This window comes from Heloderma suspectum, chromosome 16, assembly GCF_057233095.1.
Source record: "Heloderma suspectum isolate Gila_16-S chromosome 16, 16-S_ref, whole genome shotgun sequence".
Classification (NCBI taxonomy): Eukaryota; Metazoa; Chordata; class Lepidosauria; order Squamata; family Helodermatidae; genus Heloderma; species Heloderma suspectum.
The window spans coordinates 13,057,315-13,080,758 of NC_139473.1; the positions used below are offsets into that span (position 1 = coordinate 13,057,315).

The 23,444-nt window shown below is 44.9% G+C and overlaps 1 protein-coding gene across 3 annotated transcripts in view; it reads right to left on the reverse strand.

Annotated features, from left to right (window-relative positions):
• GALNT17 (polypeptide N-acetylgalactosaminyltransferase 17) overlaps positions 1 to 23,444 on the reverse strand; it is a 140,994-nt gene that overhangs the window by 74,290 nt on the left and 43,260 nt on the right. The window contains exons 1-2 of one of the 3 annotated variants that reach the window (XM_084822976.1): positions 7,040 to 7,237; positions 980 to 1,163 (exon numbers count right to left, since the gene is read on the reverse strand). In XM_084822976.1, coding sequence (XP_084679102.1) covers positions 980 to 1,163; positions 7,040 to 7,082 — 227 coding nt within the window. In that variant the 5' untranslated portion in view covers positions 7,083 to 7,237. Of the gene's footprint in view, positions 1 to 979; positions 1,164 to 6,836; positions 7,238 to 23,444 lie in introns of those variants that run through there. The other 2 variants (XM_084822975.1, XM_084822974.1) reach the window with 2 other exon arrangements.

Genomic DNA, 23,444 nt, shown 5'->3' on the forward strand with positions numbered 1-23,444 from the left:
CACTTTATTCAAAGCACACATTGTAAGGAGACCTCTTCCTAAGTGAAAGTTTATATTTGGATTCCAATTGTTAATACGTTGCTTTTACTTTTCTTTTTTTAGACCATAACCTTAATCTCATATTGTGGTCGATTTCTCTGATACTTACAAGAAAATAGCTTTTTTTAAAAAAAGAGAGAAAGAGAGTCCTCAGCCACCTTTTTGAAACAAAGGTCTCCCCAAATGAAACTTTTGCCCCTTTCTCAAAACTCTCAAATAGTCTTTCCTCTCCACTTTCATGGGGGACAAATGGTGAAAGGTTGTGGGAAGATTATCCTTACCCCTGTCAAGGTGCCCCTGTTGCCCACTGACTTCTCCAGTAGCCAGAATCAACACTCAGACAAAAGGGCTGCTTGCCAAGGCTTTAATTCCATCTATCTTAATGAGGCATACAGATGCTAATTGCTTGAGACTCAGAGGAACTACAAAGGAACAGCCATCTAGGGGTTTCTAAGGGTTAGGACATCAGTTGATCTCCATTTGGGAAAAATGCGGCAGCTCTCTGAACTTAAGGGGTGGGAGGGGAAGATCTCCCCCTCTCCCGTGATGCTTCTGGGCGCAGCTGTTGATGTCAAGCCAATCAGGCTGAGCGCCTAAGCTCGTCCCCTGCAATCTCTCGCTTGTGCCTGCGTCTGCACCTCATGTCTAAAAGCTCAAGTTGTCCCTCCCTTTCTACACTTGGTTCACTGTCGCTCCCAGGGATGTGAGCAGGGGGGGACTCCCCCTCCAGCTGTGCCTCTGAAGTCTGAGAGAGTTCCTCCCCCACGAATTGTATCTCCTCCTCAGAATCAGAGCTGCTTTGGGACTCCATGGGCTCAGCTACAACCCTGACAACCCCTAGCATTTTTGTCACCCCTAGCATTTGTGACACTGTCAGTTACAGTTCAAATTCATGATCTGCATTCAGTATCTGTTGTGTGGAATGTGGTGGGATACTCACTTTGTTGGGCGATAGTCTGGTATGGTGCGGTCCAGAGATATTTTCTCACTGAGGTAGGAATTGTAGCCATATTTCTCATGTGGTCCCTTGGCTTTCTCTTCCTCCTCTGGGGAAAGGGTGGCAGGCAGGCCACCTTTGCCACGGCCACCATAGCCTTCGATAAGCCCCAAAGATTTTGATAGACCTAGAGACAACAAACACACACACACACACAAAGAGAGTCAGTTTTAAAAGAAGACCTTTGCAACTACAGTGCCCAGCTGTCCTTTGAACAGTTGGTTGATCCCAGCAATTGATGGACATACATCTCTCTCCCTCTCTCTCTCTCTGTCTCTCTTTTGCCTACTGTCAAATGTCAAATGCACAGGTACCTTCGACCTAGAAAAAAAGGGAAATCAAGGAACAATAGTCATTTTTTTTAAAAAAATGAACAAATAAATAACATGTAACAGATTCAAGCTTGCCCTCTATTTATTTATTTATTTATTTATTTGATATCCTGCCCTTTCTCACAAAGAGCTATGGGCTGTTGACATAATCGCTCCTGAGCACCCTTTTCAGCACTGTCAAGTTCAGACGATGAAACGGGTCAGAAGATGGCTGGAGCGTGAGTGGCGACAGACTTGTCATGAAGGTGATCCAACAGGTGTAAGAGCATATAATTGTGTCTACTACACAAAGGCTTACTTTGCCACCTCCTTTGCATCCTCGAGTAGCCATCCAGCTGAGCTTTTCCGAGTGGTTCAGGGGTTGCTTTCATCTATCCCAGTGAATCCAGTACTGGAACCCTTGGAGGCCTGCTGTGTGTCATGGCCCAGCTTCGGCACTGCAATGGGCCTTGTAGTTTATAGCTAAGGTTTGATTAGAAGTAGCCGGGAAGGGCTTGGGCCCTATTCTGACTCTGGAATGTCAGAATCTGTGTCCGTTTATCTCTGTCAGTGTTCTCAGATCAGAGCCAGGGGGAGTCACCCCACTCCCTGTTCACCTCCTGGTCTGGCCTTGACAGGCGGGGAGGCTGGAAGCTGTCTGTGAGAACCTGACAGAGGTGAGGTGGAGTTTGCAGAAGGCTCACCCAGGTTGAAAGGTCAGTGCTGGAGGGTTGAGCAGTGATGCCCTGTATAGACAGGGGTCTTGCTAAAGGGCCAAAAGCCCTTGTCTGTCAAGTGATCCGAAGGGGCTGTCTTACAGTCATGCTTTCCCCTTTAAAGTTGATGCAAAGGTGAGGAGACTTAGAATCACAGAATCGTAGAATAGTGGGGTTGGAAGGGGCCTACAAGACCCTCAAGTCCAACCCCTTGCTCAGTACAGGAATCCAAGTCAGAGTATCCCTGACAGATGGCTGTCCAGCCTCATCTTGAATGCCTCCAGTGTGGGAGAGCCCACCACCTCCCTAGGGAATGGGTTCCATTGTCATATTGCTCTAACAGTCAGGAAGTTTTTCCTGCTGTTCAGCTGGAATCTGGCTTCCTGTCACTTGAGCCCATTATTCCGTGTCCTGCACTCTGGGATGATCGAGAAGAGATCCTGGCCTTCCTCTCTGTGACAACCTTTCAAGTCCTTGAAGAGCGCTATCCTATCTCTGCTCAGTCTTCTCTTCTCAAGGCTAAACATGCCCAGTTCTTTCAGTCTCTCTTCATAGGGCTTTGTTTAGGAGCATCTCATCCTCACTGCCTGTTTTGATTCACCTTCATCTGATCCTCTTGAGGTATTCTACACAAGGACTCTCTTTTAAATTGTAACTTTGGATCATTAAGGATTTGCCATGAGAAGTACAGTGATGCTTTTCATAGACGTTGAACTCTGGTTTGCCATGGATTATCTGTCTTCCTTGTCATCAGCCCAGAGTGCTGCCAGCCTGGGTTTGATTTTGACTCTTGGACTTCTCTCTGTCTGGACTGGCCCAGTGTGGTTACCAAGGTGCAAGCTATGCTGTGGAACTCTTTGCTTGTGTGGGTTTATCCTTGGATTTGACAGGCCTTGATCATGTAGCCTGGAGTTTCCAACAAAAGATTCAGAGTTGGACTAACTCTCTGTGGGTGTGGGTTTTTTTAGGCCTTTCTAGAAACTACCCCTTTGATTGCCTGGGACAGATCACTCCAGGAATCATTCCCATTCCTTGCCCAGGGTTCAGAACCCAGTGTATGGGTTGCCTGGCTTGGATACACCAGGAATCCCATGTCCCTTCCCTTGTGTTCAGAGCCATGGAGATGGCAACAGCAAAATCACATTGATGAGGATCTCAGTCACGGTGGTAGTGTTTAGCTTTTGACTGTTCAGGGATTACTTAGAGCCTATAGCTACTGACCATCAGCTGTATGATTTCAGAACAGTGTAACCTTAAGCTTTGGCCATGGGATTTCCTACAATAAAGAAGTCTCACCGATTTGGGTGTCTGGTGTCAGATTGCCTGTGCATGTGCGCTGGGGGACATCAGGAAACCTGACACTGTGATGAGTTTGCAAGACATTTTGAGGATAAAATCTCCCGCCTTCATGCTGAGTTGAACACTGCAATTTATGCAGTGTCTGTTGAGGTTTTATTCATCATCTTATCCTGTTCTGTGGGATCTGTTTCAGTTTGTGAAGCCTGAAACTGTGAATGAGATGCTTGCATCTGTACAATGTGTATGAAGTACTGGGAAAAGCTCAGCTCTGTTCCAAACAAAAATGAAATACCAAGGGAGACAAAGCCTTGTTTTGTGCTGCACGCCAAACTATTTTTTTTTAAAGGAATTCCATTTGTCCTCACTCATGACACAGAAGAGAGAGATAAAATTCTAATCCACCTTAAATATTCCTGTGAAAATCCATGTTTTTCTAAGGTCATAAACAGGAACTGCCAATATAATTTCTCAAATGCTTTCTGTGAAATAATCCAAGCTGGGTCTGGTTTGTTTTGTTTTGTTTAAAATCCAAAATATTCAGATGTACTGCAAGCTTTAAATTATCTGCTCCCTGCCTCTGGCAAATCAATCCCACTTGACCAGGATGCACTAATGTATGTATCACACACTTAAGTCCATTAGCCAGAATTTCCATTAATATTTAACATCCACATTGATTAAGGAAATGGCCTATAATTTGCAGTGCTGGCATGGTCTTTGCCAGGTTTAGGGATAACTAATATCTAATATATATTCAGCACATAGACTGGTAAAGTTCTTGATTCAAAAGGCTTATGATAAAGACAGAAAAGCTTAGGAGTAATAAAAGTATAAGTGCTCCTTATAGCATCATATAGGAAAACCATCTGGTCCAGAAGCTTTCCCATTCCTTATATTCTCAGTGACACACTTAATCTCTTCCATCTGCAGAAGCTCTGCTAGTAGTTCCTTTTGCTGCAAATCCAATTGTGGAAGGACCAGACCTGAAAAGTAATTTTCAAATTCCTGACTGATGGGCTTCCTAGCCTTAGGGATGTACGGACTGTGTCAAATCCATCCCATCTGTGTTTTGTGGATTGCCAGGCGCCTTTCGTTCCATCATCCATCCATCCATGGAATCCATATTTTTTTGTTTCTGAATTCGCTTGAATCTGCATTTGCGTAAATTTGCATTTGCACAAATTCACACATGTGAAAATGCATGCACGCATGCACATACAGCAATGCAGATTTTCATGCTTTACCCTATGAGGGAAATGCACATTTTTGGCCAGGTGTTGTTTGGTTTTTTTGCATATTTTCTATGACAAAATTCAGCAACATTAGAAAAACAATCTGCAAGTCCACAGAATCTGCCCAACAGGGGAAATGCTGGTTTGCTGTGGAATCTGTGGGTTGGGTTCATGAAAATCCAAACTCCTTTGGTTTTGTTGTGGATTTCTCAGACATCCCTACCTAGCCTTCCTATAGATTTCAGAATAATTTTTTTTCCAACTCTAAGTTTATATCTTTTGCAGGGTGTGTGTGTGTGTGTGTGTATATACACACACACACACACACACACACACATCATCAATGGAATATAATTCCAAATTATATTTCATTTTTAACCAAAATGCCAGAGTCTTGCCAGGCCTTTCTCCATTTCCCTAATATGTCTGATGCAGACAACTCAATGAAAATTCTGCTTCAGATGAATGTAGTGTATTCAATTCACATTTAGCACATTATAGTGTTTCATAGAGGTATGGGGAGGGACAGGCTGGAAACTGACTTAATAAAGACTTCACTGTTTTATCCAAATTCTCTTCCTTAAGCTTTTCCTTGTGAGAAGCATATGCATTAATCCTTCCCATCATATCAGAAGCCTCCAATTCAATAGCACAAGACATCGTTGAACCCTTGTTAATCTCAAAATATTCATTAAGTTAAGAAGCCATCTTTGTTTTAAAATTATCATAATTAAGCAGTGAAACATGCATGCACCAAATGCCAAAAAAATTAACAGAATTAGGCAATTTTATTCTTAAATGAACTGCAGCATAGTCCAAGACAGCAATTCTATTAATATTATATGCTGTCACACACTCAAATATTGGAGAACAAACACACACATACACACACACAATCTCATCTAAAACAATATTGATGCAGAGCTGAAAATAAGATGTAATCCCACCCCAAAGGATGCAACATACAGCGTGCATCAATCAAACCTAACTCAGACATATAAACCTTCTACATTGAACAGATTACAGGCTGAAACTTGCAAGGGGGATTATTCCTATCTAACAGGGCTCAGAATCACATGAAAATCCCTACCAATTATCGAGCATGCATAAATAATAGTAGGCAGGTGACTAACACACTCATGGAACATAATAGGTGAATCCAAGGATCATATACATTCCCCAAGGTGATTACCATACTGGTAAATGTAGCAAAGAAGAAAGCAAGCAAGCAAGCAATGTCTGGATCAGACATTGCTTGTAACACTGATATTGGTGTTTTTTTTGTGTATAACTATAACCACTCCTTTATGTTTCTTAGAATTAACACTAGCATAAATTTCTCCTGCTCAATCTTCGCAAAGTCTGCCCTTGTCTAACAACAAAATCCGAGTTCCCTGTAACAAAGTAACATCTGCTTTAAGCTTCTTAAGTTTGGAAAGCACTTGCTTTTGTTTGTTGGGAGGACGCAGGCCCCTAGCATTCCAAGTAACAATGTTTAAGAACAAAATAATACAGAGCAGAAACAACCAAGAGAAGAATACAACAAAATCTATGATGTATCTAGAACACTGATTTGCCCCCACCATCCCATCCTTGCCAACCCATTTACAGTGTATGCAGAGTCTTACAGACATCTCGCACATATAGAACCTATACGCCGTATACATTTGACGGCTACCTACAGCTTCTTCTCTTATATTTTTACGGGCACAATCCTATTTGATCCACCCTGGGTACTCGTAAGACTCCAAAAGAGGAGGCTTGCCAGTATCCAATGCAGAAAGGAGGCATTTTCTCCCATCTAGCAGAGGCTTTGGGGAGGGGGAGGGAAGGAGGCTGGGAATAGCTCATATCCCCTCTGTCCCAGTCTCCTCCCCTAACCAGCCACTGGCACTCCCCCTTTCACCCCTCTCTGAGCTCAAATTTGGGAGTCGTGCGGGCAGCTGGCACGGTTCTCCCCACGCCCGCTGCAAGGGGGCGGGGGGGCAGGGAGCTCGGACTCCTAGGTTCAAGGCCAGAGCGCTGTCTCCAGCCTCGGATCCAGGGATCCGAAATATCCTATGTGCCCCAGACTCTGCCTAGAGGCCACAGGATTGCTCCCTCCAGCATTCTATCTCCACAGAACAACGCATGAACAAACAGTATCAGCATGCATTTTCAAAATATGCAGGACTCTGCTTATGAAGCTTATAACAACAAGCCAGACAAATTAAGAAGAGAATGAAAACAGAAAACAACTTACCCCAATAATAATAATAATAATAATATAGAACAAAAAATAAAAACATACAGCAGCATATCCCACCTGCACAGACCCTCCTACTATCCCTCCCAAGGAACAACTTTAAATCAAGCAAAGCACGATACCAATATATACCAATTGATACCGATGCCCAATATATAAATATATGCACACGTAGATATGCACGCAATATGTATACACACATAGGCACATATAGACATGCAATTCCAGTTCTGAAATGTACATCTCTCACACTCAGTTAGCAGATGAAAAGGAGGAGGTAGGGGGAATTCCATGTTGATATGAAAGAAAGAAAGAAAGAAAGAAAGAAAGAAAGAAAGAAAGAACCTTGAAGCTTTTTAAAGCTTCAGCTCTCCTCCTCTATCCTAGCAGTTGGACTCATGCCACAACAATAATCTTCTGCCCCTGCTGGTGAGTAAAATGCATTCAGACCAGATTCCATTCTGAAACAGAAGACAGCAGGAAAATGAATAAAAAACTGAAGAGTTCTTTCACAAGCCAATTTTCGAGACTTAGAAAATGCATGCTGCAGATCTGCTATTGCCGTAGTATAACCTGAGGAAACCATAATTTGCCACTTATCCCCCATTTCAGCTCTTCTCCTTTGCTTCTCGCAGCTCTTAAAATAAACTCATTAACAGAAAACCATGAAAACTTCACGATGAACAGGCAAGGTTTCTCTCCAGTGTGGGAGAGGTGGGCTGAAATTCAGGGTCCCTGCTGGATATCTAATGGATAGTCCTCAACCAGATCCAACAGCCCACACAAACAGGACTCCATAAAGGCAGTTGGTTGACCCCGCTCAGCCTGCTCTTGTATTCCAATGATTTGTAAATTACAGCAATGAAATTGATTTCCTAGCTCATTAACCGTAAGTCTCCAAAATGAGATTAGATCTTTGCAAAGCAGACAATGCAGTTTCATAAGGCCCGGGTTGATCTTCCAGCTGTAAATCTTTACTTTCCACAACACCCAGCCTTGCAGATATTTTGTAAGCAGAATCTTGCAACATTCCCAGAAAGGCTTTGATCATCTTTAAATCTCAATCCATAGCTCTAATTAGTGTCCTAACGTCTCCCTCAGATTCAAAGCCATTGCTGCCCCAGCAATAGGTGTGTGTGTGTGGGGGGGGGGGGAGTTGGCACAACTTTCCCCCTTGCAAACTTCCTTGTCACCATCAGGCCAAACAAAACAAAATAACAGCATGTAGTTGCCAAAGAAAGAGAATGACTGCCCACAAGTGAGAGCTAGACAATTAGTCAATTACTGCCAGGTCTTGTGATACTCTCTGGCAAATCGACACAGATCACAGATTACAACAAAGCTCTTTATTGCAGGAGATGAGGTTACACAGATCAGCTTTCCTGAGGTCATAGCAGAGGGTACAGCGTTTATAATTGCCAATAATTCAAATAGCCTAGGCCGAGGCTATCTTCACATTGCTTTGTTCAAGAGACAGTCCCAAGGCTAGAATCCAAAGTCCCAGCAATAAATTGTAAGCCAGAGTCTTAACAATACATGATTCAAGGCAGACAAGAGTAAATCCAAGCAAGAAAGTATTCTGAGCATTTAAGATGGTGTTTTCACCAAAAGCTCTTCAGTTTGTGCTCTGGCTTAAATACAGGGTGGGGGGCGGGGGGGGCTGCTAAAGCTCCCCTTCTGATGATCTCTCCTGACAGGGTAATCTGTCCAGGAAACTATCACTATGTCTGAGGGGGCATCTCTGTTCTGCCCTTTTCAGTCAGCACCATAGCATGGATGACACCCCTGAGGGCTTCTCTACACCAGGGTTTTATCCCACACTTTTGCCCCCCTTCTGCTTCCAGATTTTTTGTGGGATTAAAATTGGCTCTTTTACACATGCTTACATGTGCTTTTTCCCAGAGATTTCCTTTCTCTGCAAGTTCTATATGTTTCATTATACAGACACTAGATGGCACTGTGGTATAGCAGAATTGTGGAAGTACATACAGCAGCGCTTCTATAAAAAAAAAAAGTTGGACTTCCCCCAATCTTTTTTAAAAATGGGATAAAGGTTATAAAGCACAGGAGAGGCCCTGGAGGTGGACATAAAGGACCTGCAAACTTCTGTGAGTGACCAATCATGAGCACACAATAAAAGCCTCGTGTAGAGATGCCTCGAGTCTCCCTTTACTGAAGAGTCTTCCTCCTGCATGATTCTCACATGCCCAGGCTGTAAACAAGAGGCCTTCCTCAAGGCTACATCTTGTAGCTGTGGCTGATAGGTAGTATAATCCTCCTTTGGCATGCAACCAGGTGGAGGCTAGGCAGAGCTCAACTCCCAGGGCTCAAGCTTCCCATGGCTGAACTGGGTTCCCAATCAACCTCCTCTATGTCTGAATTAGTTTCTGGCTCCAAAGTTATAGGGCTCACGCTGGTGCTGGAGCAAGGCCTAATATAAAGGTAAAGGTGTCCCCAACCAGTCGTGTCCGACTCTAGGGTGCGGTGCTCATCCCCGTTTCTAAGCCCAAGAGCCAGCGCTGTCCGAAGACGCTTCCGTGGTCATGTGGCCGGCATGACTGAACACCGAGGTGCACGGAACGCTGTTACCTTTCCCGCCGAGGCGGTACCTATTTATCTACTTGCAATTTCTTGCTTTCGAACTGCTAGGTTGGCAGAAGCTGGGACTGAAGACGGGAGCTCACTCCCTCACGCAGCACTCGGGTCTCGAACTGCTGACCTGCCGACCTTCCAGTCTGCAGTTCAGCGTCTTAACCACTAAGCCACCGCGGTCCCAAGGCCTAATATATAACCAGGCTAATGACGCAGGGGCAAGCCAAAAAGTCCTCAACAATGCTGCCATCTTAACCAGATCCTGGGAAATTCTCCATGAAAAGCATGAGCTATGGTCCCTCTCCACCTTACCAAGGTCATATGATTGAACCAGCTGGCCCAGTGTTGTCTACTGTGACTGGCAGCAGCTCTCTGCTAGAAAAGGGTCTTTCCTAGCCCTGCAATCTGAGATCCTTTTAATTGGAGATGTTGGGAAATGAACCAGAGAACTTTTTGTATGCATTTAGCCTCCTTCGGCAGGGAGTTCCGGAGGCTGGGAGCAACCATCAAGAAGGCCCTGTCTTGCGTTCCCACCCAATTTGATTTCGATGGTTGTGGAACCGAGAGAAGGGCCTCCCCGGAATATTTTAAAACCCAGGCAGACTTGTATGGGAGAAGATGGTCTTTCAGGTTGCCTGGTCCCAAACCATATACAGCTTTATAGGTCATAACCACCATTTTGAATTCTGCCTGGAAACAGACCGATAGCCAGTGAAGCTGCTGTAACAAGGGAGTCATGTACTGCCTGTAACCAGCCCCAGCCAACTGTCTGGCCACAACATTCTGGACCAGCTGAAGTTTCCTAACAGCTTTCAAAGGCAGCTTCCAAATACACTCCTGGTCACTGACAAAACCCGGGCACTCAGGTTCAGTGCTGAATCCAGGAGAACACCCAAACTATGAATCTGAGTAATCCCATCCAGCACAGGCTGAATCCATATTCCCTGGTCCGCCTACCAAATCAAAAGCCCCTCTGACTTGTCTGGATGAAGCTTCAATGTGTTTTCCCTCACCTAACTGATACCCAACATTAGACATGGATTTAAACCCTACAGGGCTTCTTAGGATTGAGTTGGAAAGGAGAGATAGAACCCTGTGGCTTCAGGCAACTTCTCCCAACCATTTCATGTATGTGCTAAATAGCATGGGGGGTAAGAGACAAACCTTAGGGACACCATAGGCCAACAACCTCTTACCTACATAAGAGGTTTCATAACAATTTACATAATTTACCTTAGTACATAACATTTAGTGTATTGTCCCCTGTTCCAGTCAACTTTTTCTGGGCAGAGACTTGTGTATTTTCTTACGAATAAATGTGCATAAATTGGGGGGGGGGATCCCCAAATCCACTGACTCTGTGTGGCCTGAGGGGGTCATTCCGCAGCGGATTCTGCAGGTCAGATTCTTAGAAATTTGAGCTCATTTTAGTCCATCCTGAATTTCTCCAGCATGCATACCCTTACCCACTTGGCTAGTCCTTCCTACCCCCAGCCATTTTATAAGCCAAGAAGGGCAAGGGTCCTCTCAAAGGATCCTGTCCAGATCCTTAGGCTGTACAAAATGAAAACCATTCATTATAACTGGACATTTGGAAGCTAAAGTTACATCCCTTAGACAGGTATCAACTAAAGCATCCAAGTTGGCATGGATACAAGCAATTTTATCTTCCATGCAAATTGGTCCCAACAGGATACTGAGTGGTCCAGATCACTGATCTATGGCCTGAGGCCTTGTATGTCTAGGCTAAAGTTAACTTCTCAAGATGGCCCTATAGACTCTTAACATCTGAATCTTGAGTTAATCAAATCCCTGCCACTGCCTCATATCTGCATCATGAGCTAATCAAATCACACTCCCTTGCCCCCCACCCCGGACCAATCTACCTTGTATTTGAAAGAATCAGATAGCTGCCAATACTTAGGGCTTCTCCACACAGGGCTTTTAACCTGCGATTGAGATTGGTCACTCACGGACGTTTGCAGGTCCTTTACACGACATTGTCAACCTCCAGCATCTCTCCCATGCTTTCCAACCATTTCCAAAACTTTATTTGAAATGGAGATAATGAGGTAATAACAAGTGTCTGTGTAAAGAGGGAGTTGCACTATAACAGCGGAGCCATCTAGTGGCTGTATAATTAAACCTATAGAACTTGCAGACAAAGGCAACCGCTGGGAGGGGAGGAAGTAAGTGTGTGTGTGTGTGTGTGTGTGTGTGTGTGAAGGAGCCAAGCTTAATCCCTCAAAGAATCCAGAAGCAGAAGCCCCAGTAAAGTTGCAGGATAAAAAAAAACACCTTTATGAACATGAACACTGAATGTGCTAAAGCGAAGGCAGATCTAAAGGCCAGTTTAAGCTTCTATCAAAACACATGCACACCACACACAGTGTCTGTCCTAAACTAAAATGATTGTGCTCCAATTTCTTAAAAGCAAAGCAGCCAGAATGACTGATAAAAACCGAAAGCCAGGCATGCTAGGAAGGGATGGAAAGAGAAAGTAATATTTTATCGCATGCTTCGCTGTGCATTTTAGAGAGCTGCAGCATCAGATGTTTTTACATTTCTTTTTAGGATACAGTCATACTTTCCTCATTGTCAGGGACTGCTGAGCACTTTGATGATATTCATTGTTGGCCATGGTATTTGTTTTCCCATCTTTACGCTTTTAATTAAAGGAAAAATGCAGATGTAGCTGCAGGCTATGTATCAAGGGTAGTCTGTTCCTAAATTGGCGGGGAGCCTACAGAAATAGAGCTGGTTCCCAGCTGCTGATATTCATCCCCCAACGTATGGGGGGCTGCAGAGATGGGTGATGAGGACACACTGCCAATGGGATTGCCCCTAGAGCTGTACGAATTGTGTAAAATCCATTCCATCTGTGTTTCACAGGTTGTCGGGCACCTTTCGTGCCATCGTCTGCCCATCAGTGGAATTGGATTTTTTTTTCTGTTTCTGAATTTGCGCAAATTTGCACATGCAAAGAATGTGCAAATCTCCCCTCCCCATACACAAATTTCCCCCAAATGTGCATTTTTATGCTTTAGCCTAGGGGGGGACATGTGAATTTTTGGCGGTTTTAAAAACATGTTTTGTGTATTTTTCTACAGCAAAATTTGCGCAAAACTCCCAGAGCTTAGAAAAATGGTCCGCAAGTCCACAGAATTCGCCTGACAGCGGGAAAGCCAGTATGCTGTGGAATCCACAGGTCGAATTCAGAAAAAACTAGGGATGGCAGAGAATTCCGCCACGGATCTCAGGAAGGCTGAATGCCAGTGCATTCGGGCCCCCCAAATCTGTGGCGGAATGGCCTGCCCCCCCCCTGTGGATCCCCCTGGGACGAGACTTACCTGGGGCGGATCTTCCGGGTGGCAGCGGCTCCGGCGGCGGCAGCTGGTCTTCCAACCAGCTGCCGCCACCGCCATTTGCAGGTGTGTGTTTGTTTGTTTTTACACCCACGTGATAGGCTACGTAAGTTTTTATGTAGCCTAAAACGTCTGGGTAAAAAATAAATAAAAGGGCGTACGCAAATGGTGGCGGCTACGGCCGCCGCCATTTGCATTCCTTATTTTGGGCCATCTTAGTCTACATAAATAATTACGTAGACTAAGACGGCAAAAATAAGGGGAACGCAAATAGTGTCCACTATGCTATTTGCGTTCCCCTTATTTTCGCCGTCTTAGTCTACGTAAATATTTACGTAGATTAAGACATCAAAAATAAGGAACGCAAATGGCGGCGGCCGTAGCCACCATTTCCGTACGCGGTGTGTTTGCTTTTTTCCCCAGAGCCCTCCGCAGCCGGAAATCCAGCTGCGGACGGCTCTGGCCTGGCTGGGCCTGGCCGGCTGCTCCGTGGAGCCGCCGCGGAACACAGCCGGCCAAGGAGGATTCCGGGGGGGAAGAACAGAGTGCCTCCCCCCCCGTCCAGTATTCCGGGGGGAGGGACGGAATGCCTCCCCCCCACCATCAGCATAATCCGCGAACAGGTAAGTGATTTTCATACATCCCTAGAAAAAACAACAACCCTGAACTCATTTGGTTCCAATGTGGATTTCTCCAACGTCCCTACTTGTCCCACTCTCCTCACATGGCTCTAATCACAGGATAAAATCACAAATAGGGCTAAAGAAGTCTGCATGGTACAATTTGGGAAAGTGCTTCCCGCTAAAGTAACATATAAGAACATCAGAAGAGCTTTACTGGAACAGACCAAAAGATCCAGCATCTTGTTTCCTACAATGGGCCACCAGATACTCCAAAGCAGTAGATGAGGGCAAAAGCCCTCTTCCGCTTTTATTCCCCAGCTACTGGTATTGAGAATCTGCTGGCAATGTATTGCCAGCATGGCTGGTATCCATTAATTGCCTTATCCTCCATTAATTTGTCTAATCCCACTTTTAAAGCCATCTATCAACACTTCTCAGAGGAGCAAATTCCATAGTTCAACTACGGGCTTCATAAAGAAGTACTTCCTTTTGTCTATAGCGACTCTCCCGCCGTTCAACATATTATTTCTCCCCAAGTGGACAGCAGGAGAGTAAGGGTGTCTCCAGACTGTGCTGGAAGTGTGGAGGAAAGACTAGCAGGAAGCAACAAAGAAAAGAGAGGTGGGAAATCTCTTTTCTTTTTTTAAGCACCCCTCACAGGATGGAAGAAAGGCGAAACAGTAGGCAAGAGATTAAAGCAGAGAAGGTACTGATCAGAAAGGGAGAGTGAAGCTATATACATACACCAGAAAGAGGACAACGGCAGGCATGAGATCAGAAATGTGGCCCACAAACTAAGCAATTGAGCAAGATCAAAGACTGAGCACAAAAGAACCGAGAAGATAAAGCGAGCACTGTGTCAGAGAGCCAGTGGGAATGTTAAAACCACCCGGAATAATACAAGATGAAAGGGAAGAAAAACAAACGAACAGGATTCGCAGTTGGGGATTAAGGGAAAGGGTAAACAGGCACCTGGAAGATGACAGGATAACTGCAATGCATATATTAAGAACATAAGAAGAGCCATGCTGGATTAGACTAAGAGTCCATCTAGTCCAGCGTTCTGCTTACACAGTGGCCAGCCATGCTAACTGCGGGAAAGCATCAGACAGCATCTAGCATGAAGTTGAAAAGAATGAGAAGATGGAAGGGCTACTGTTCAATATTTATTTCTTACATTGATACCCTGCCTTTTTTCCTCCTTAAGAACCCAAGGCGGCATCCATCCTCCTCCTCTCCATTTTATCCTCACAACAACAAGCCTGTGAGGTAGCTCGGGCTGAGAGTCTGTGACTGGCCCCAAGTCACCCAGTGAGCTTCCGTGGCTGAGTGGGGATTAGAACCCGGATCTCCTGGCTCCCAGTCCAACACTCTCGCCACTGCACCACACCGGTTCTCACCGGCTCACACTGGCTCTTAAATGAGCCCTGTAATGGATTTTAAACCATGTGGAGTCTCAATGGGTCTATAAAACCTTGTTTCATTTAAAGGCACATGCATTTCCTTTTTTTAACATTTTAATATTCTATTACTCCAATCTTAGATGCTTTTATTTATTATTTATCTATTCCATTTATATCCCACCTCTTTTCCTCCAAGGAACTCAAGGCGACGTACATAATTCACCTCCTCTCCATGTTATCCTCTCAACAACAACCCTGTGAGGGAGGTTGGGCTAGGAGTCTGCGACTGGCCCAAAGTCATCCAGTGAGCTTCCATGGCCGAATGGGGACTAGAACCCGGATCTTCCGATTCCCAGCCCAGCACTCTAGCCACTACATCACACTGGCTGTCTGAGATCAGGATGGAAAAGCCCATTTCTAGGGGAGCGTGAAGAGACAAGGGAGCCATTAGGAAAGAGAAATCGGAGGAAACTGTTCTTTGCAAATCCCTATACAAAATGACTGGATCCACACCTCTCAGACAAATGTGTCAATTGGAACCTAGCTATCCACTTGATTTTGCACTTCTCTAAATGTTACAATGCTGGTTTTGGAAGTTTAAATGCATGAAAATATGCATTTAAATATACATTCCAAAGGAAAGTATGCATCTAAATATGTATTAAATTGTATATTTAAACTCACGGGAAAGTGACACACGCCACAGACAGCCAGATCCGCCCCATCCCTAAAGTAGAGTTACAGTGTCACAGACAGAAATTGACACCGGATTTGGCCTCAGTGGTAAGCTAACATGGATTTGGAAGTCCCTGCTTAGGTGCGCGCGCACACACACACACAAAGTCTGTCAGGATTTCAAAGGGAATGCAAAAGAAATTTCAGCAGCATCCACCAAATTCTCAAAGGGACTTTGCAACGTCTAAGTTCACAAATCTCTTCAGGGGCTTTCACCTGCTGAGGGCAGAAGGTTACCAGAGACTGGTCCTTTTCAGTGGTGGCACCCTGTCATTGAATTGCCCTCCCTAAATCCTTGCACCCTGGAGCCTCCTCTTCTGGTATTTAGGGTGCAGTCCTATGGGTTGCACCCTGGGTACACATAAGCCCCCAAACTCAGAGGCTTATGTGTATCCAGTGCAGAGTGGGAGGATTTTGCCCATCTAGCAGAGGCTTTGGGGGTGGAGTGGGGAGGCTGGGGCAGTGATAGGAAGAGGCATACGCCAGCCACCCGGGTCTCCTCCCCTCCTCGCTTCCAGGAACACCCCCTTTCCCCCGTCTCTGCGCTCTGTTTTGTGAGCACAGAGAGGTAACTGGCACAGTTCTCTCTGCATCAGCTATGAGCCGGAGGGGAGTGCTGTTTCCTAGCTCTGAGCCCTGCCTTGGAGCCAAGATGCAGAAAACCGAACAATCCTATGTCCACCAGACACTGTCTAGGTGACACATTTATTTATTTAAAATATTTCTTGGCTGCCTGTCAGGGCAGAAGCCCTCCCAAGGCAGCTTACAACAATACCAGTTGTTTCCCAGGCCAAATTCAAGGTGTTGGTTTTGACCTTCAAAACCCTATACGGTTCTGGCGCAGCCTATCTCAAGGAGTGCCTCCAGCAACACCAGACAGGCCGCTCAACAAGATCAGCCTCGGATGGCCTTCTCTCTGTCCCATCAGCCAGGACAGCTAGGCTGGTGAGGATGAGGGAGAGGGCCTTCTCTGTGGTGGCCCCCACTCTGTGAAACTCCCTCCCTAGGGAACTCCGCCATGCCCCCTCTTCAATGAGCTTCCGCCACGCATTAAAAACATGGTTGTTCAGGGTGGCATTTTGGGTGGGCTAAGGTAATTTTAGAAATGTGATGTTTTTAATGTTGAATTTTATTGTTTTGAATTGTTTTTATTGTTGTACATCACCCAGAGTGGCTGGGTGACTGGCCAGATGGGCAATTAATAAATTTAATAAATAAAATAAACTCATAAGTACAGTGACTATTAAACTCATAAGTACAGGAGCTGCACTGGCTACCAGTTGTTTTCTGGGCCAAATTCAAGGTGTTGGTTTTGACCTTTAAAACCCTATACAGCTCCGGCCCAGTCTATTTCAAGGAGCGCCTACAGCAACACCAGACAGGCAGCTCAACAAGATCAGCCTTGGATTGCCTTCTCTCTGTCCCATCAGCCAGGACAGCTAGGCTGGTGAGGACGAGGGAGAGGGCCTTCTCTGTGGTGGCCCCCACTCTGAGGAACTCCCTCCCTAGGGAATTCCGCCATACCCGCTCTTTAATGAGCTTCTGCCACGCATTAAAAACATGGTTGTTCAGGCAGGCATTTCCGGTGGGTTAGGGTAATTTTAGAAATGCGATGTTTTTAATGTTGAATTTTATTGTTTTGAACTGTTTTTATTGTTGTATATCGCCCAGAGTGGCTGGGTGACCAGCCAGATGGACGATTAATAAATTTAATAAATAAATAAATTTAATTAAAATAACATACATAAAAACAGTTAAAAGATTAAAAGTGATACAAACAATAAAAACCAACAATTCAAACAACAATTAAAACCAACAATGATGTTGACTGCAGCAGTAGCTGTCATATTAATAGAAGGCCAAGGTAAAATAATATGTTTTCAAAGCCTTCTTAAAAGTCTGCAGTGACAGGGCATGGCGGACCACATAGGATTGCTCCCTCCGGCACTGGGTATAAAAACCTGGTTTATTGGTGCACGCTTTTAAACTCAGTTTCTTTTTGTTCTATTTGTTGCTGCTGTGCAATGCGTTGACATCTTAGGATACAATCCTATACCTGGGAGTAAACCAGGTGCAGTGACCAGAAAGGGGGTGACACGGAATGGGGACACCCCTTTGGGGGAGCCATTTTGAGGAGGACTCAAGGGCAAGGGCCTATCCTCTAATATAGGATCAGTCTGTTTTTCTAGGAACTTTGTGGGGGGATCGGTTTCTGTCTTAGGGCCCGGTTATGTGCCAAGGAAGGCAGTTAATGTGGTGATAGGCAAGGGGAGGTATGGTGTTGGAAGGAAGGCTAACCAGGTAAAGGGAATGCAGCCCCAACAGTTAACAGCTATATTCTGCTCCGGCCAGCCTCCCACCCAAAGGTTTGATGGTCACCCCATCATCCTGAGCTCACGTTCTTATATTCTTATATGCCAGGTCAGTGGATAATAAGATCTTCCTCATCCATTAACAAATAGTAGATGAGGCTTCTGATCTGGGTTGTATAACTGAGACCTGGGTGGGCGAGCAGGGAAGAGCTACTATTTCCCATTTATGCCCACCAGAGTAGTTGGTTAACCGCCAGGGTACCCTTGAAGGCTAGGAATGGGCATGTGTGCTATGGCCTATAGGAATTCTCTGTCTCCAGGTCTAGACAGGTCTAGAGACGGACAGGTCCCTGTCTGTCTAGTCTAGAGTATTTGCCTCTTGTGTTGGGCCAGCAGGACAGATTTGCGAGTATACATCCCCCACTGCCCAGGAGTCTCCCTATCCGAGCTGGTGGAGATGGTCTCAGATGTGATGCTAAGGACCTGCAGATTGCTGATTTTGGGGGACATCAACATTCACACGGAGGGCACCTAGTATCGGGTGGCTCAGGATTTTATGGCCTCCATGATAACCATGAGACTGTCCCAACATTGTCATTGGCCCAAACATGTAGCAGGTCACACATTACACATGTTTTTTGTTTGTTTCAGGAGCGATGGAGATGGTGAATTGAAGGTGGGGGATTTTGAATCAGCCCTATTAAGGTGGTCTGCCCACAGAAGCTAAAGGATCTGGAGGGTTTTCCAGCTGATATGGCTGGCTCTCCTGTCAAAGCCCTGGTTTATTTGTATAATACAGACATGGCGTTCGCCACGATTGCTCCTCTCCTGATTAGTAGAGCTCCAACAGCTCCATGGTATACCCCAGAGCTGAGAGCTATGAAACAGGCAGGGAGATGGCTTGAGCACAGATGGAGAACTCCCAAAGGAAGCAATCGTATGCTGGTATGTGCCCACGTTCAAGTGTATTCAGGGCAGTGAAGGTGGCAAGGAAACATTATCTCCCCACCTCTATTGCATCCTCGGTATGTCATCCAGCAGAGCTCTTTAGGGTTGTTCAGGCCTTATCATATGTTGACCCTAAGGGTGTTCTGGAACCATCAGATGCCCACTGTGACATGTTCACAAGGTACATCCAGGATAAAATCTCTTGCGTCTGCCAGGGTCCATGAGTGGGTGATTGTCAACTATCTTCAGATGTTCTTGATTGAGACTGATTATCTGGATCCATTTAATTTGGGGTTCAGGTCATGTTTTGGTATCAAAACAGCCTTGGTCTCCCTGGATGATGACTTATGTTGGGGGAAAGATGGGGTGGGGAGTATGATTTTCCTCAATTTCTCAGCAGCTTTAAATACCATTGCCCATTATATCCTTCTGGGGTGACCAAGCTGTGGGTAGGGATGCATGAGAAATGTGTTTTAGTTCATTTTTTATCATGATTTCCCCAGTCTGCACCTTCCAGACTGAACACAGACCTGACCATAATCTGCAGTCAAAGTCCAGACATTTCTGAGCTTGCCATGTGATTCACAGACTAAAAAAATATATATGTTTGACAGCATGCACATATTTCAAAAATATGCATGAAAACATGCATAATCTTGAAAAATGCACACACATAGGATTTCATCAATGGAAGAAGGATGCATACATTTCAAAGACGTGTACATATGGGAAAAAATATGTATGAAAATACTCATGGATTTTCATGTGGACCCCCTCCCTGCCCCAGCTTTCCATCTGATAAAGATTTGAGTCAGAATGAGCTTTGAGATGAACTTCAGCAAGCTCAGGGGTTGCTGATTTGCACATCCCTAGCTGCTGTTAATCTGGAAGGAGTGGGTTCATAGCTTGGGGGGTCCTCCTGGAGTCATCATTGTCACTCAAGGCTCAGGTTGCCTCAGTGGCATAGCATGCCTTCTACTGGCTTTGGCTGGAGGCCCAGCCACTGGGCAGCCTCCAGGATAGATTACTGCAGTGCACTGTCTGTGGGGCTGTCTTTGAAGATGGTTTGGAAACTGCAGCTTGTGCAAAATGTGGAGGCCAGATTGATAATGGGGACCAGAAGGTCTGAGCATCTAACACCGATACTGTCCCAGTTGCACAGGCTGCCTACACGTTTCTGAGACCAAGTCAAGGTACTGTTGTTGTTGTTTTTTAACCTGTAAAGCCTTACATGGCTTGGGACCACAATACTTGACAGAGCACCTCTCCTGGTACGGATCTACCCATATGCTATGATCAACATCAGAGGCCCTCTCCCATATATGCCTCATCCAAGGGAGGTTCAAAGGATGGCAACAACGGGGGAGGGCCTTCTCAGTAGTGGCCCTGAATGTGGAATGCTCTCCCCGGTGAGGTCTGCCTAGTCTCAACACTGTCATCTTTTCAGTGTCAGGTTACAATTTCCCTTTACTCTCAGGCATTTGATGGCATATGATGGGACTTATGCCATATGATGGGACATATGATTTTCAATTGTTTTTAGCTACTTTAAATTATGTTGACTTTGTGTATGTTTTAACCCTTGATGTAAGATCCCTTGAGTCTTTTTTTTTTTTTAGAGAGAAAGGCATGTAATAAATTCAGAACATCATAATCATCCCCAATGATCACAGTGGAGCTTACTTTTTAGTAGACATGTATAGGATTGCACTATTCATGTTCTACCTGCGGCTTTCTAGAGTTTGTTTTGTTTTAATCCTCAATTCTCATTTTATCTTTTTGGAATAGTTCGTTTTTGTATTTTGATGTTTTAATGCTTTATTTTTCATTTTACAGATTTGTAACCCACCTTATAATCATAGAATCATATCACAGAATAGTCAGGTTGGAAGAGGCCTACAAGGCCATCGAGTCCAACCCCCAGCTCAATGCTTGAAATAGTCTTTTGATTGATGAGGTGGTCAGGTATACATATATTAAATTAAAGGTTGATCTGAGCTAGTTCATGTGAAAGGTGACCATGGATGGTTAAAAAAGAATGCCAATCAGAACAGAAACCATCTGTGAAACATACATAAACAGTGGCAGGTAAAGGCACCATTTTATGATGCCATGAAAACATCTGCCACAGCTAGGCATAGCCAGACAATATCTTTCCAAGGCTTCATTCAATGGGAGGTCATCCTCACAGCCCATTTCAATACAACAAAACTTAATCAAAAGCTCTAAATAGCTTGCTTTATCCTCAGCAGGACAACCAATCAGAGCTGCAGCTCAGGTATTTGCTGGTTTTGTTGGTAAATCGGATTATACTCTGTTTGAATTGTTGATAATACTTGGGGTGTGTGTGTGTGTGCGTCTATATACTTTTGTCAGCATTGTAGAAATAATTAAATAAATGAAAAATAAATTAATACATTAAATAAAATTAATTAAAAATAATAAAAAAAAAGATGTTAAGGATATGCAGGGCATATTGTACTTGGATATATTTTTGTATTTAATATATTTATATACCACTTTTCCAAACTTCCCCTCACGCACACACACCCCACACACAAATATATTCACGAAAATAAAATCATAAAAGATAGACAGCAAATGAAGGAGGAGGAGGAGGGGAAGAAGGGGCAGGGGCAGGGGAAGAAGGAGAAGCAGAAGGAGAAGGAGACTGTTAGACTTCCTGACTGAAAGAGCAATATGACAATGGACCTGATGACCTAAGGAGGTGGTGGGCTCTTCCACACTGGTGGCATTGAGGCTGGACAGCCATCTGTCAGGGATGCTTTGACTTGGATTCCTGTGCTGAGCAGGGGGTTCGACTCGATGGTCTTGTGGGCCCCTTCTACCCTACTATTCTATGATTCTATGAAGCTGGACAGCCATCTGTTGGGGATGCTCCGACTTGGACTCCTGCGTTGGACAGGGGGTTGGACTCGATGGCCTTGTACACCCCTTCCAACCATACTATTCTACAATTCTATGAAGCTGGACAGCCATCTGTTGGGGATGCTCCGACTTGGACTCCTGCGCTGAGCAGGGGGTTGGACTCGATGGCCTTGTAGGCCCCTTCCAACCCAACTATTCTACAATTCTATGAAGCTGGACAGCCATCTGTCAGGGATGCTCTGACTTGGACTCCTGCGTTGAGCAGGGGACTGGACTCGATGGTCTTATAGGCCCCTTCCAACCCTACTATTCTGTGATTCTACGAAGCTGGACAGCCATCTGTCGGGGATGCTCCGACTTGGACTCCTGCGTTGAGAAGGGGGTTGGACTTGAGGGTCTTGTAGGCCCCTTCTAACCCTACTATTCTATGATTCTATGAGAAGAAGCAGAAGCAGAAGAGCTGCAACTCAGATGTAGTGGTCTACTCTCAGTGTATGCTTTCCACTGCAATCTATATTTGTCCATGTTGACATAACAGATCAGTGTCGTATTCCATGCTGCCACTAATATTTCACACATATCACTGATAGTAAAGCCTGGGCTACTTCAGGACCATGGGGTATGACGAGGGGAAATTTAGTTCTGTCTCTCCCTGCAAAAGCATCAGCAAAACCTACCTCCCTGAAGCTCCTACTTACATTTCAAAGGAAGCCTCCATTGGGGCCTAGCGGGATCTTTGCTTAAAATGCAAGTAGCAGCTTTGGAGAGGGGTTTTTGTCAGCACTCTGGCAGGGAAAAAAGAGATAAATTCCCACTCCCCACTTGCCATGCTCCCAAGGCTACTCAGGCTTCCTGGAGACTGCCGTTACATGACAAAAATGTGCAGTTACCTGCATTCATTTAATGAACTTTCCTGTTTAATCGACTTTCCTGTTTTTTTTTCTTTTTTGTTTTATAATCAATTTCCAGAAACCTTCTTTCCAGATACCCCATTTTTCACACTACCTTTACATTGTGCTCATTATTGTTTTACAGTGGGGACAATCAAATTATCCCTAACCTTTGGAATCCGTGCAATAAACTCACCTTATCGTATAGCCAGTTTTGCTCCTTTTTGAGGAAATATCTGCACTGCAGATACTTTGCAGGCCATTTCCTCCCCCACCCCATGTCTCAAATGCACCCAAAGGGGTTGTCACAAAAATGAAAGCATTCTCAGGTGCAATGTGACAACTCAGATGTACGAGTTCCCATTCTGTGCCGGCCCTGCGCACCATCCACCTCTCCTCCCTGCCTCTTGCCAGCTCAGCCTGTCAGAATGTTTTCACCAAGTCAGTCAAAATATCACTTTACTTTAAAGTGTGGGCAAATGGATCCACAAAGTGTGGAGCGGGTGGGGGGCAGGAGTGTATTGACAACCCAGTGTCAAGGTTGGGAGATTGGCTTCACCTGAGAAAAGCATGTAAAGCCTCTCTCTCTTTTTTTGGTTTTTACTAATTTCGTGTAGTGATTTTCAAACCCCACCAGCCAAGCAGACTTCAAAAGTCTGCATTCCTACATTCTACATTCTATACCCTACATTCAAAATGTAGGGAGAACATAAGAAGAGCCCTGCTGGATCAGACCAAGGGTCCACCTAGTACAGCATTCTGTTCACACAGTGGCCAACCAGCTGTTGACCAGGAACCCACAAGCAGGGCATGAGCACAACAGCACCCTCCCACCCATGCTCCCCAGC